General features: G+C 48.6%; 2 protein-coding genes across 11 annotated transcripts in view; one reads left to right on the top strand and one right to left on the bottom strand.

The window, feature by feature from the left end:
• CCDC150 (coiled-coil domain containing 150) overlaps window positions 1-10,971 on the bottom strand; it is a 48,388-nt gene extending 37,417 nt beyond the window's left edge. For 2 of the 8 annotated variants that reach the window (XM_075934234.1, XM_006117901.4), the window contains exons 1-6: window positions 10,770-10,913; window positions 10,483-10,652; window positions 10,073-10,293; window positions 9,764-9,942; window positions 8,466-8,534; window positions 4,638-4,754 (exon numbers count right to left, since the gene is read on the bottom strand). In XM_075934234.1, coding sequence (XP_075790349.1) covers window positions 4,638-4,754; window positions 8,466-8,534; window positions 9,764-9,942; window positions 10,073-10,293; window positions 10,483-10,628 — 732 coding nt within the window. In that variant the 5' untranslated portion in view covers window positions 10,629-10,652; window positions 10,770-10,913. Of the gene's footprint in view, window positions 1-4,637; window positions 4,755-8,465; window positions 8,535-9,763; window positions 9,943-10,072; window positions 10,294-10,482; window positions 10,665-10,769 lie in introns of those variants that run through there. The other 6 variants (XM_075934235.1, XM_075934236.1, XM_075934233.1 and 3 more) reach the window with 6 other exon arrangements.
• Window positions 1-13,889, top strand: part of HECW2 (HECT, C2 and WW domain containing E3 ubiquitin protein ligase 2) — a 309,520-nt gene that overhangs the window by 36,937 nt on the left and 258,694 nt on the right. The window contains exon 1 of one of the 3 annotated variants that reach the window (XM_075934227.1): window positions 11,001-11,112. The exons of 1 other annotated variant lie outside the window; for it this stretch is intronic. The gene's annotated coding sequence lies outside the window, so the exon portion shown is untranslated. Of the gene's footprint in view, window positions 1-11,000; window positions 11,175-13,889 lie in introns of those variants that run through there. One more of the 3 variants, XM_006117907.4, reaches the window with a different exon arrangement.

Genomic DNA, 13,889 nt, shown 5'->3' with positions numbered 1-13,889 from the left:
CCTGCTTCTTTATTCATTTCATTGGGTGACCACTGGGTCTAGTGCTATGTGAAGGGGTAAATAACACTTCTCCCCCCACGCCATTCATGCTTTTATAGACCTCCGAACTATCCCACCATTAACTGTCTCTTTTTTAAGATGAACTGTCCTAATTTTTTTAATCTCCTCTCATATAAAAATCTTTTCCTTCTTTCTTTGTACTTTTTCCAATTCTAATATCTCTTTTTTGAGCTAGGTCAACCAGAACTGCATGTAATATTCAAGGTATGGGCATACTATGGATTTATATAGTGGCCTTATAATTTCTGACTTGTATATCCGTTTCCTAATGATTCCTAACATCAATTACTTTTTTTGACTGCTATTGTGTGTTGAGCAGATGTATCCAGAGAGCTCTCCACAACAACTCAAAGATTTTTCTTGAGCAGTAACAGCTAATTCAGATCTCATAAATTTGTATGTACAGTTGGGATTATGTTTTCCAATGTGAATTATTTGTATTTAGCAACACTTAAATTCATCTGTCTCTTTGTTGTCCAGTCACTTGGTTCTGTGAGATCCATTCGTAACACTTCACAGTCTGCTTTGGATTCATCTATCTTGAATAAATTTGTATGGGCTGTTGACTTTGTGGTCTCAATGATTATCCCTTTTTTCCTAGATCATGTATGAGTAGCACTAGGTCTTGTACAGACTCTTAGGGAAATTACACCATGTACTTTTTCCATTGGGAAAACTGACCACTTATTCCCGCCCTTTGTTTCCCATCTTGCAACTAGTCCATGGACTTTTCCTGTTACCCCACAAGTGCCTACTTTGTTTAATAGCCTTTGGTCGGGGACCTTGTTAATAGCTTTCTGAAATTCCAAATATATCATTCATAACTGAAATTCCAAATATACTATTTCATTTATAACTGGCACTATCAATTTCCATTTAACTGGATCGCTTGTGTGTGTATATTGGTTGACACCCTCAAAAATTCTGACTGATGAGGAATTGTTTCTCTTTACAGAAACAAAGTTGATCTTCCTAACAAATCATCTTTACTATGTGACTGATAATTCTGTTCTCTACAATAATGTCAAACAATTTGCCTGCTATGGAAATTAGGCTTCCCGTCTTTTAATTGCCAGGATCGACATAGACCCTTTTTTAAAAATTTCAGCATCACATTAGGTATCCATCAGTTATCAGCTACAGAAGCTAATTTAAGAGAGAGGTTACGCATCAGTTAATAGTCCTACAGTTTCATAATTTAGTTCTTAGGTGAATATCATCTGGTCCTGGTAACTTACAACAATTCAATTAATCAGTTTATTCCAAAACCTCCTTTACTGTCTCCACAATCTGAGATGTTTCCTGAGATTTGTCACCTAAAAAGAATGGCCTAGGTATGGGAATCTCCCTCACAGCCTCTACAATTCTTTGCTGTGGCTTAGTCATCTTTGAGTGCTGCTTCAGCTCCTCAATCATGCATTGATGCCGCTACTGGTTTAGCAGAATTCCTGGTGATCATGTACTTAAATTGTTGCTGTTAGTTTTTGTGTCTTTTGCATGTAGCTCTTTAAAATCTTTTTTGGCAATACTTGACACTGGTCTTCATCCTGTTTTCCTTATTAGACTCAGACTTACAATTTTTAAAAGAGCACTTTATGTTTCTAGATATCTTTTATACTGCTTTTGAGCCATAATGGCATTTTATTGATTTTTTTTAACGTTTTGGACATATATCGTTTGAGCCTCTGTCATGGTGTTTTTAAAAAGTTTCCGTGAAGCTTACAGGCATTTCATTCATAACTATCAATTTCCATTTAACTAACCTCCTTATTATGTGTACAGATTAGAGCTCTGAAACCCAGCATACACTGGTCTGGCAACATCCATGGACCTGCCAAACCACAGATGCTCCTGGACCAGAGAGCCTGGGAGTCTAATGGCAAGAGGGCCAGCAGCCCGGCCAGGACCGGAGTCCCACAGCAGAACTGGGGCCAGAGAACTTGGGCCGCCTGCAGCAGCCCGGGTACAGGGGCTGGCAGAAGCAAGGCAGACAGCCTGGCAGGGAAGGGGGTAGAGAGTGGTCCAGAGGTAGGGAGCTGGTTGGTTTGGGACTGGTGACAAGGGACACCTCCCTTGGGTCGGCAAATTCTCCCATTCAGGACCGGTCAGGATCCAACCATGCTGGACCAGGGAGGTCCAACTTGTCCCCATTTTTGAAGTTCAACATTTCTATATTGGGTTCCTTTGGTATTTTCCTCCCTATAAGGATATTACATTTAATTACATTATAGTCACTGTTACTGAGTGGTTCAGCTATATTCACCTTTTGGACCAGATTCCATGTGCCACTTAAAACTCAATTGAGAATTGCCTCTCCCCTTATAGATTTCTAGAACAGGCTGCTCCAAGAAGCAGTTATGAACAGTGTCTAGAAATTTTATCTTTACCTCCCACCCTAAGGATGGTCGGGGTGATAGAAGGGGGGTAAGTATTATATTCCTACTGTTGTTATTCAAGCATGGAAACTTTATGGATAGAAATTCCATGACACTATTTGATTTAAGATTTTTACTACATTTAACTCTAAACTTTTTTTAACGTATAATACCAGTCTTGCACCAGTGCAACCTGCTCTGTTGTTTCCATACTTTTTCTAGTATAATCATGTCACATTCATTACCATCATTTTAGCAAATTTCTGTGACGCCTATTATATCAATTAGGGATGTGTTAGTATACATGTTTAAACAGCTAACGGTTACACATAAGGCTCCTCCCACTGGCTGGGGTAGATTAAAGTAGGCTGGAGGGAGCCTGCACAAAGCCCTGGCAAATTGGAGAGGACTTTTTAAGGAGCTAATCAGGGTGTAGTTTGTTTGGGCAGCTCAGCAGAGAGTAGAGGGCTTAGGCTCATGGAAGCACCATCAGGAGAGCAGTGCTGGGCAGGCTCAGGGGCTACAGAGGGAAGCTCCAGCTTGATACCTGCCAGCCTTGCTAGAAGAGCCAGGAGGATGCAAAGGGCCACAGGGGAAGTAGCCCACAGAACAAGAGGCAGTGAAGGAGAGCAGAGGAAGGCAGGACAAGGTTGACATCAGACATTTCCTAGGTTGAGACCCTGTGTAGTGGGCTGGTGTGGGTCCCTTCATGCCTCCTTGCACTGTTTCTAATCACCACTGACGTGTGGCTTGGAAGGCCTGGGGCTTGCTCCTGAAGTGAGGGGCTAGACTGAGACTGCAATTGACCACAATGGCAGATGCTAGACTAAGGCAAGTGACCACTGTAGTGGGCACTGGCAGAGGGCAGTGTCCCAAGTAGGACACCATGGTCCAGGATCAATGTGGCTCCAGAGTCCAAGCCTGGGCAGAGTAGAGCAGAGCAATGGGTGAGACTCCATCTAGAGGGAGGTGCTCCTGCTGACAGAGCTAATTTCCAGTGCTACCAAGAGGAGGTGCTGCAGTGGTGAGTCCCATCCTGTAACAGTCCCTAATATCAATATGTCATTTCATACCAGGAACTCAAGTTTACCCATATTAATATTTAAAGCTTTTGTACGTAAGTATTTATAAAATCTGTCAATATTTAGTTGTCTGCCTGCATGTGGCGTGATTTAATAAGTTTTTTTTTTGTTTGTTTCTCTTCAGTTCATACCTCTACTTTATTAACTTCTGGTCTCTTCTTCAGCAGGCTTTGAAATGTCCCTTTAATAATCCCTCTCCTAAGGGAAGTCCTTTGTCTGAAACGTGTGCACTTCCACACCTGTTAGCTTACTTCAGTCCTTTGCTTAAAAACTCTTCTGATCTTTAAGCTTTACATGCCCATAATCTGGTTCTGTTTTGGTTTAAGTGGAACTCATCCTTCCAATACTGGGAATCTTTCAGGAATGAAGGAGCCTAGTCCTTAATCCTAAATTCCTCTTCCTTATACCCATCACATACCCATGTCTCCTCACTACTATTATCTCTCTCTGCCTAATAACAGGCATCCTCTCCTGAGAGGCATGCTCTGTATGAGGATGCCATGACATCATCTGGAAGGAGGGTGACAACTATAGGATTATTTCTCTCCAATTCAGCTTGACGTTCTCCTTCCCCAAGCCCTTCATTCTCCTTAAAAGCACAGGGGCTACCAGCAGAGGGTAGGATTGCTCTACTGTGTCCAGGAAAGTCACATAGGTACACAGCTATTTCCCTGAGCTCCTCCAGTTCAGCCACTCTGATCCCAAGCGCATATACTCTGTCTCCACAGACAATGAGCTGCTTGCAGATGCAATTATATGCCATCTACTCACAAGGCAGGTAAATGTTCTGCATTCAGTGCAACAAACTCAATTGCCCTCACTCTGCTGCATGACTTTCTGCCTGCATTATTTTTACATTAGCTGGACCTCACAGCTGCTGGTCAGTTTCTCTGCAGAGCAGTCACATTGAATTGCTTGTCAAATATTAGACCTGTACACCGCATTATGATTATTTAATCAATATTCCCTTTGCCATGGCTTCTATACTGAAGTTAAGTGATTAGAAAAATGTTAACGGCTTTTTAGGTAAAACACTCCAGTAGAACTTCTTCCTGCTCAAGGAAAAAAAAAGGGGTGAGAGCCAAAGGAAAAAGTGGAAGAGGAGCTGTGTTTCTCCAACCTGTTGCCGTTCTGACTCCACGGTTATCTCCATATCCTGCACATGTTGCAGCATGGTTGCTTGGGATTCCTCCAAAGACTCCCGGAGGCTTGCCTCCTGGGACAGCTGCTCCCTTAGCTACAAGAGACAAAACATTGGGTATGTGGCTGGAGACAGCACCAAGCCACAAGAACTGAAGATTAATTAAGTAGATAGGAGTTCAATACAGCAAAGGAAATACAGCAAATTCCTACATTGTTAGGAATATGTGTGTGTGAGAAAGAGTGAGAGCTTGCTGTGCCTCAAGGGAATGCCAAAAAGCTCTCATGATTTGTTTTTTTTTTTAAACTAAGAAAGGGATAGATCTTCTTTTCCTCCCATTTTATAAAGGAAGAGGCAGTGTGTGTGGGGAGGGGCAGGGGGGAGGAGGGGCGGAGGTTAACACAGAGAAGGGAAGATCCATTTTTCAAATGGAAGAAATGATTTGAATGATCTCACCAACTACTTTTATTACTCATCTCACATTCTCTCTGTGCCCTAAGTCAGGGGTGGAGAACCTAAGGCCTGGCATCGGAGGAGCCAGATGTAGCCCCTAACTTGCCTGGATCCTGCCCCCATGGCTTGGGGCTCCCCCCAGTTTTGGGGAGCCCGCACTGGTACTTCAGCCCCTCCATAGGGATAAAGCACACAGTCTACTAGCCTGGCCACTCACAGCTCTGATGTGCAAGAGAAATGTCTTCTTCTCAATTGGGGGGTAGGGGCTTCTCACTTGTGTGCAGCTCCCAAATAATTTTTCTGTGGATCAGTGACCCCCAGTCCAAAACAGGTTCCCCTCTCCTGCCTAAGGCAGTGTTTATAAACATGTGGTCTGTGGACCACTATTTTGTGGGTAGGCTGCGGGCTTGGGTCTCCCCCTCAACATCAGTCAGCCTTCACTGATGCTCCAACTCCATGAGGTTGGAGTACCAGGGCCAGCTTCCCACTGCATGGGAAGGGGAGACGAGCCTGCGGGCCACATCCAGCTTGCAAGGGGAAGAAAGCAGCTCACTGAGCTGCCACTGCCCTTCCCCCCAGCTGGGAGAACTGTCACCTGGAGACTTTTCCTCGCTGCTCCCATTGGTCGGAATCACGGCCAATGAAAGCAGCATGGGGCAGTGCCTTGAAGCAACAGGAAGCACAGAGCCAGGTAAGTGTCCCTTTATCCCCCACACCTCCATTCCCTTCAGGAACCCTCCTCACACCAAGATCCCACACTCCCACCCTGTTCCTGCATCCTCCCTTCTGCCCAGACCCCCTCAGCCCTACCTCCTACCCAGACCGCATCCCCCACCCATTTTGTCATCAGGGGTGGTTGGCTGGTAATCTACAGAAAGGTCTGCATTGAGTGGGGTGGACTATGGGCCAAAAAGTTTGAGAACCATTGCCCTAAGATTGGAGGTTGAGAACCACCACTGAGGTCTGCATATTGCATGAACAGGGCTCGACAAATGCACTCGCCCGCTCGCCTGTGGCGAGTAGATTTTTCCAGCTGGTGAGTGCAGGGGCGGACTGGCCCGGTGGGCCGTTGACACGGGCTGGACGAAGCCCGCACTACGGGCGGCGCGGCCCCGTCCGATCCGTCGGCTGGTGGAGGAGCAGAGTGCTGCTGGGAAGGGGGAAATGCGGCGATTCTTCCCACCAGGCTGCCTGCGTGCAGCTTCGGCGCAAGGTGGGACGCCAGGATGCTGGTGTGACCTGGCCCCGCTGATTTTAAAGGGCCGTGGCAGCTCGGCTCTGGCCGCGTCTTCCTGGGAGCTGGCTGCGGTGTGCGGAACAGCCAGGGCCCGCCCCACCGGCTCCAGTCCTGCCATGGCCCCAGCCCTCCTTTGTCTCCATTCCGCCCGTTCCCCACGCCTCCCCTGCACCCCAGACCCTGTGCTCTCCCTCTTCCCTGCGACCCTTTGGCTCTGCGTCGCCCCTGCACCCTGCCCCCCCAGCTCTGTGCTGCCTGTTCCCTGCACCACCCCCGTACTCTCCCACTGTTCCCTGCACCCCTCTGGCTCTGTGCTGTCCCTTCACCCTGGTCCCCCTGTGGGTCAGGAGTGAAGGGTGCTTGCCCATAGGGAGGGGCTGAACAGAGCAGGGAAAAGGCTGCTGTGACCCAGCAGCGAGTGAAAGGGGGAGTTCACTTGAAGCGCCTTTGCCTTTATGGAAAAAAAACGAATGAAAATGCTATTTGTTATTTATAGGGCTAAAATGCCGGGACAAAAAAGAAAACAAACAAAAAAAAACCCATTGTAAAATGCAAACATGTGTAAAAGACAACAACAAGGGGGGGGGGGGGGGCAAAAAAATCTAGAGCTGGCCCCTGGAGAGGGGAAGGGGCTGGGCTGGGGGGAGGAGAGGGGAAAAATATGGGAAAGGGGCTTATGCTGAGGGGAGGAGGTCAGGAGAAGAAGAAAAAGAAAGGGGAAGGCACCAAGGGACAGGGGTGCAGGAGAGACAAATGCCAGGGGGCCAAGTGCAGACAGTGAGGAAAAGGGCAGGAGGGGAGGTGTCAGTGGGAGGGGGGACAGGGTGATGCTGGGAGAGGAGAGGGTAAGGGCACTGGGGGCTGGAGGGGGAGGTGCTGGGAGAAGGCTTGAAAGAAGGGATGGGCATGAGGAAGGCGGGGATGGAGCAAGGCATCTATGAGGGCACAGGGCATGAGGGGGAACGGGAGCAGAGGGTAGTGAGTATCAGGGAAAAAGAGAGCAAAAGGGGCAAGGGCAGTGAGGGAAGAGGCAAGGGCAAGGGCAGTGAGGCACCAGGAGGGTGCAGGTGCCAAGGGATTCTGGGGGTGAAGCAGAAGGGCAGACACCTGCAGGAGAGGGACCAGCACCAAGGAGAGAGGCAGGGAAGGTGTGCAGAGGGAGGTGTTAGGAGAGGGGATGAGGAGGGGTAGCTCACACGATCAGAGTGGGGCTCCTGGACGAGTGGGCACAGGGCAGAGAGAAGGGCTGGCGGAGGGGGGCAGGTCTCAGGAAGGCTGAGGGCAGTGAGAAGGGCAGGAGTCAGGACAGCAGAGGGAGAGGGGTTGGGGGGCAGCAGGCACCAGGGGAGCTGATGGAGCAAGGGGAGGAGACATGGCAGCAGAGAAAAAAGGTAGAGGTTTATAAGATATTTATTAATAACCTGGGTGATATTTATTAATAACTTATTAGTAATTACTGTTCTATTAGGAATTTATGCCATTAAAAAACACTTTTTGTGGGGTACGGTGGCGAGTCCCTTTTTTGTCTGGCAAGTAGGGTTTTCTATAATTTGTCGACCCCTGTGCATGAAACATTCATCTTCTGGCCAGAACATGATTAGGACACCTTTTGAGTCTTTCAGAACTGTTACTCATTTGGCTTGAGATGTTATTAAATCACATAAGGAACATAACCCAACAGGATTAGGCTGCTTTGCAGAAGCTCACACCCTGTTACAGTGCAGACATTAGATATCTTATTGTCCTGATGAGTTTCTTTAGTTCATAAGAAGGTCCATAACATCTGCTACAATTTGTTCACTAGCCAGCAGACATTGAGTTACCATTTCCATTTTTCAAAGCAATGAGGTCATTCTCCATGACCACAAAAAGCAAATAGGTTTTACTCTTCATCTATAATCTACCATGAAACTCAGGCCTCTGTCAGAAGCTTCTAGTAATGTATTTTTCTATCTTGCAGGAAGGATATTCTGTTTCAGGATTGTAGTTTGGGGCCTTTTCAGATGTGCATATTCCATTCCTGGTTTTGATAGATTCATACCCAGATCACCATCCAGACTTTTCCCCCAAAAAATCTTATCACCTCTGTCTTTCTTCTAATCCTCTTTTGCCCTTACCTCATGAAGTCTACGATTCATTATGTGTTTTGTTGTTTTCAACTCCTCGGATGCAATGGCTACATTTGTCTAAAAAGGACCAAAACAAAAATAAATTTCTGCCTCACAACTGCAGCAAAACTTTCAAGAATACTTCAAAACCAGGCTAGCCAGTAACCATTGGCATTGTTTGACATTACATGCCATGCTGAGACCTTGGTTCAATTCCTATATTAAGAAACCATTTTTTTTCAGCAACCAATTAAGACAAGAAGATGAGATAACAGATTCCAGAGTAGTCCTTTTCAGTGGGAAGGATGGTGGCATAGCTGTGGGAACCAGGGGAAAAAACAGAGATGTGCTTAGCAATCCATGAGTTGGAAGTGGCAAGAACCCCAATTCTTGAGTGGCTGGTTGTTTTGGCTTTAAAAAACAAAACAAAACAAACAAAACACACAGTTACATTCAATTTAGCACCATCATTTATGGCTGGATCCAGAAAGCCTCATTCACAAAGATGACACTATTTTTTTTTACTCCAAAGAAAACAGCTCCACCCACACAATGCCATTTCTAATTAGGGATGTGACTGACTAGCCTCCTTTACAGACAGCAAGCAGAAAGAGCCAGCAAGCAGGCGGAAAAGATGAGAGGGAGTTTCAAAGAAAGAGCCAGCAAGCAGGGGGAAAAGATGAGAGGGAGTTTCAAAGCAACAGCATCGCGTGGAGCCGGAGGCCAGCCCTTAGGCTCCATGTGGCACTGCCACTTTGAAATGCTGTGTACAGCCCAGGGTCAGCTGGGGAGTGAGTCCCCAGCTGGCCTGGGCTACCTGTGGCATTTCCAAGTGGCAGCGCCACATGGAGTCCAGAGTCAGCTGGGAACCCTCCCCGCTGACCATCCGGGGCTCTGTGTGGCGCTGCCACTTTTGAATGCCATGGGAAGCAAAGTGCCAGCAGAGAACTGCTTGAGTCCCCTGCTGGTCCCATGCTCCCCGCAGCACTTTCCCCTTTTAAGTGAAGCAACAGCCCTGGGACAAATTGTATGGACTATTTGATTAGCCAATTAATCTAAATTTATCATCCCTATTTCTAATCACACATTCTTAATCAAAGCAGTCTCATTTTCAGAGTTGGTAGCATTTAGAGACCAGTGCATCAGTAACGGAATCAATATATATGCTCTTCAAAGACTGCAACTCTCTGCATATCACCATGAGCGGCGAGGAGTCCTGTGGCACCTCTCCGCTTTTGCGGATTCAGACTAACACGGCTACCCCTCTGATACATATCACCATGCTCACTCACGGCCAGCTTCTGTACCTTGGTTGCTGTGGCAATTTCCAAAGCAGCACTTAATCTTTGAACTTCTTCCTGTGCCTTTTCTACCTCCTCTTTTGCCTCACTTAGCTGTTGGCGCAACTTCATTGCCTCCAGCTGCACAACTTTCAGTTCCTGCAAGTGTTCCTCATGCATTGCGTTCATACGCTGCTCCAAATGGGCTGCCAGACAACAAGAGAAGATTGGAAAAGCCATTATACAAAAAGAATGGAGGAAAACTGCACCGGAAGGGATGAAAAAGATGGAAGATATGTGCCACCAACACAAGAAACAGCGTTCTCCTTTCGGTACCTGCATGTTTGGGATTCAGCTCCTTTTCAGTCTGCAACCGGAAGAGGTTGAGTTTCAGGGTCTGCACCACGCTCTCCAAGCGGCACATTCGATTCACCAGGGAGTCACAGTTCCTCCACAGCACGGCGTTCTCACCTACAAATGAGGCTCTGGCACGGACAGGGCTCAGGGGCCGGTGGCTCGGAGGCGCCTCTCCGGGCTTTGAAGGGAAGAGATGGAGGCTGGAAGAAGAGACCACGCGGCCGTATAAAGGGCTCCGTGCGTGGGGCTGGAACGTGTCTTGCTATTGCCCCATGATGGATGCAGCTGGCATCGCCGCCAGGGACACGCCCTGACACCCGCTCGCGCAGACGCAGCGGGGTCACGCGGACAACACCCGAAAGCCGGAGCGCCCCCCGGACACCCCGTACCTCGGCCCGCGGGCACCCAGCGCCTCCAGCTCGCTCACCAGCGCGCTGCTCTGCTCCTCCACCACGCGCATGCGCTGCTGCAGCACCGTGAAGGCCTCGGGCGCGGTGGCGTTGACGCTCATGGGGGAGATGGGCGGCCTGGCCATAACCGCCCCGCTCTCGTCCGCTACCTGTGGGCGAGGCTGCCGGGTCAGGGGGTGAATGGACTCCCCCCCCCCCCCACCCACCCCTACCCGCCACCGCGATGGGAGCTCTGGCTCTCCAGAGCCAACGCCCCCCCCCCTTACCCCGTTCGCTGACACTTCCCGGCCCCGTTTCCATGGAGCTTCTCGCCCGCTTCAAACCGACCCGCGGCTCGCATCGTGCGCACGCGCCGCGGCCCCAACTCCCGATGCGCTCTGGGATTTGGAGTCCTTCCCGCAAGCAGCCCAACGGTACCCAGCCTCTCTCTGGGAGCATGCGCATGCGTAGTGACCCTCGCCCCTTTGGAGCGGGGCATGCTGGGGAATGTAGTTTCGGTCTCTGTTGCTGTTCCAGCGGAGAGCGAGGCGGGGCAGCCTGGGCGAGCGGAGAGCGCCGCGTGCCCGACTCCTGGTGGCCTGCAAGGGGACTCGGTGCTTTAGTTTGCAGGTATTGTGCGTAATGCGAATGTCACAAAACGGGGGGCTTTCAGCTCCAGCTCCTAGAGCGAGGTGAGTTCCCAAGAATCTCCCTCTTTACAAAAAAAATCTATTTCTAGCCCTTCTGGGTGTAGAGAGAGAAAAACACCCTAGAACACGTGGTTCCCAAAGGCTTAAAACCTAGAGGAGAAATAACATGACAACAGAATGCAGCCTGCCTTTTTTCAGCCTATCTCTTGGGAGTTTGGGGGGCATGTGAATGCTGGGATGGGAAAAACAAGTACCATCTCCCCCCCTCCCTGTCTTGTAATCTGTCCAGGATACTGAGGGATGTCACTCATTTAGTTCTACAGTTACCCGTCTTTCACAACAAAATGCATTTCAGAAGAAGGTGCCTCCTCCCTTGAACACCAGAAATAACGAATCACAGGGGTTCTACTATTTGCACCACATAAATTAATTCCACCACATGGTATGTGCCCTGTTTAAATAAGATTTTGCTCATAATTTTGGGCCGTAGTTACACATTTTACCCCATACTTGGGACTTCTCAGTGTAAGAGAGATGGGCTAACCCCTGCATAAAATATGGCCTCTGAACACACCCTATCAACGTAACCGTGGGTTGAAGTAAAAACTAATTAGTTGCAGATTTTTATTGATATTGCATACATTTTCTGTTTAGCTATCAAGAAGACTACACTACAAGAAATATTTTGATGTTTCACATGCATTTTGAATATAAGCATTTACTTGTGCATTTCTATAACTTCTTCAGGTCCTAGGCAAATTATTATCATGGGCCATGATAGGGCACATTTGGGCACCTTGAGACACTTTGTCTTGAGCTTCCATATTTGTAAAATAGATGTAATCTTAGCGCCCACAAAAAGATGTTATGAATTTGGAAATCTTTGGATTAAATGCATTTATAGAAGTGTGAAGAGCTATTGTATTTTTATTAATTGAATCATATCTATAGAAGGCTGCAGAGAGCAAAAAAAGAAGCAATAGTTCTAATGTGAGGACTCTAACGTATAATATCTTGCACAACTGGAAATGGTGGTCATCCATTGATAATGAAAAGAAATTTCATAAATGATATTTGTAAACATTGGCTAATAAGCTCAATTGTAACTTACAGCTCACTTAATGTAATATAATATATCCAGGTTTGTCCATATATGCATGCAGAAATACAAAATCTATGGAAATGTGGAATCCTCACTGGAGGTTTTTAACAACAGGTTAAATGAGCATCTCTCAGGGACGGGATGGCCCGAGGCGGGCTGTGGCAGCTGGATTTTTTTTTCTGATCCACAAAAGGGAGCATCATGATAGCTTGGTTGATTTTGTGTTATGACTGGAAGCTGTCAAAAGACTTACAACTGTAGCTCTCTGTGGTTGGTAATAGTTATGTTAAATATCAGTTTTATGTTAAATATCAGTTAAATGAATATTCGATTAACCTAATGAATTCTTATCGGTTGCTTGACTATTCTGTAGTACCCGAGGGTGGGGCCAGCAGCCAGCGCACTCCAGCCCCGTTCCTGAGAAGCCCTGTGCCCCTCAGTGCTGCTGCCTCTGTATCAGAGGCCACAGCGTGGGATGCCAGGCAAGAGCTGGTCCACGAGTGCGGGGCCAGTTTAAAAACCAGCTCCCTTTGTGGACCGGCTGCCTTTTGCCCTGCACTGCTGCCTCTAATACAGAGGCAGAAGTGCAGGGTGGCAGCAGCCCTTGTCCAAGGGAGCTGCCACACACTAACGCTGCACATGGTTGCATGTACATGGACTGCAGTATGGTGTCCAGCCTGAGCGACACTTGCACTTGCCCCCCCTGCCCTGTGTGTGTGACAAAGTGAGACCACTCACCTGAAGATCCCTCCCAGGTGTCCAAGGAGGCCTGGGAGACGTCCTAGCTCACAGGCACCAGCCCAAAGGAGAATGTCACAGTGTCCATCTCCTCCTCCTCCTCTTCTTCCACCTCTGGCTGGCCCTGGCCCTCCTGCTCCTCCTCCCCTGAGACCTCCAGCTGGGCAATGACAGGAGTCTCCATGCTAGAGTACACGAGGACGGGTGAGGAAGATGTTTCCCCACACCCAGGATCTGGTGCAGCTTGTCGAAGTAAGGGTTGGTGTGGGGTCCTGCCTCTGAGTGCAAGCTGCGGTCTCTGGCCCGGACGTATCCCTGGCGGAGCTCTTTGACCTTACTTCAGATCTGTTCCAAGGTCCGGGCCGGGGCGGGGACGCCCCTGGGGCGCCGTGCGGTGCTGCAGGGCGGGGTGCCGCACGGTGCTACCAGGACGGGCGGGGGCGCTCCCGGGAACCTCAAGGGCATCGCACCGCGCCGTGCTGCAGTGCTGGGCGGGGGCATTCCCGGGCGCCTCAGGGACACCGCGCCGTGCTGCTGGGCCGGGTAGGGCCCAGGGTGCAAAAATGGCTCAGGATAGCCTATGTGCAGGAGCACTGTTTGTACTGCAGCTTGCCACAAGGGGACACGCTGAGGTAGGGCTGCCCTCCTGCACACATGAACTAGAGATGAGGGCCAATCCTAGGAGGCTGAAGAAGAAACTTCTCTTACACAGAGATGCTGAGAGAATGGCACAAACTATTCCTCTGAAGCTTATCTACTCGCTGTCTCTTTTTTTTCTTCCTCCCCTCCATTTTTTTTCCTTCTCTCCCCTCCGCCCCTTTCTCCTTCCCTTATTTATTCCTGGATCTGGACTTCCAGTACTCCTGTCATCTGAAGAAATGAGCTGTGCCCACGAAAGCTGGTGATAACCCCCTACA

Source organism: Pelodiscus sinensis, chromosome 7 (genome assembly GCF_049634645.1).
Source record: "Pelodiscus sinensis isolate JC-2024 chromosome 7, ASM4963464v1, whole genome shotgun sequence".
Taxonomy (NCBI): domain Eukaryota; kingdom Metazoa; phylum Chordata; order Testudines; family Trionychidae; genus Pelodiscus; species Pelodiscus sinensis.
This window is presented reverse-complemented; position numbering and strand designations above follow the sequence as displayed.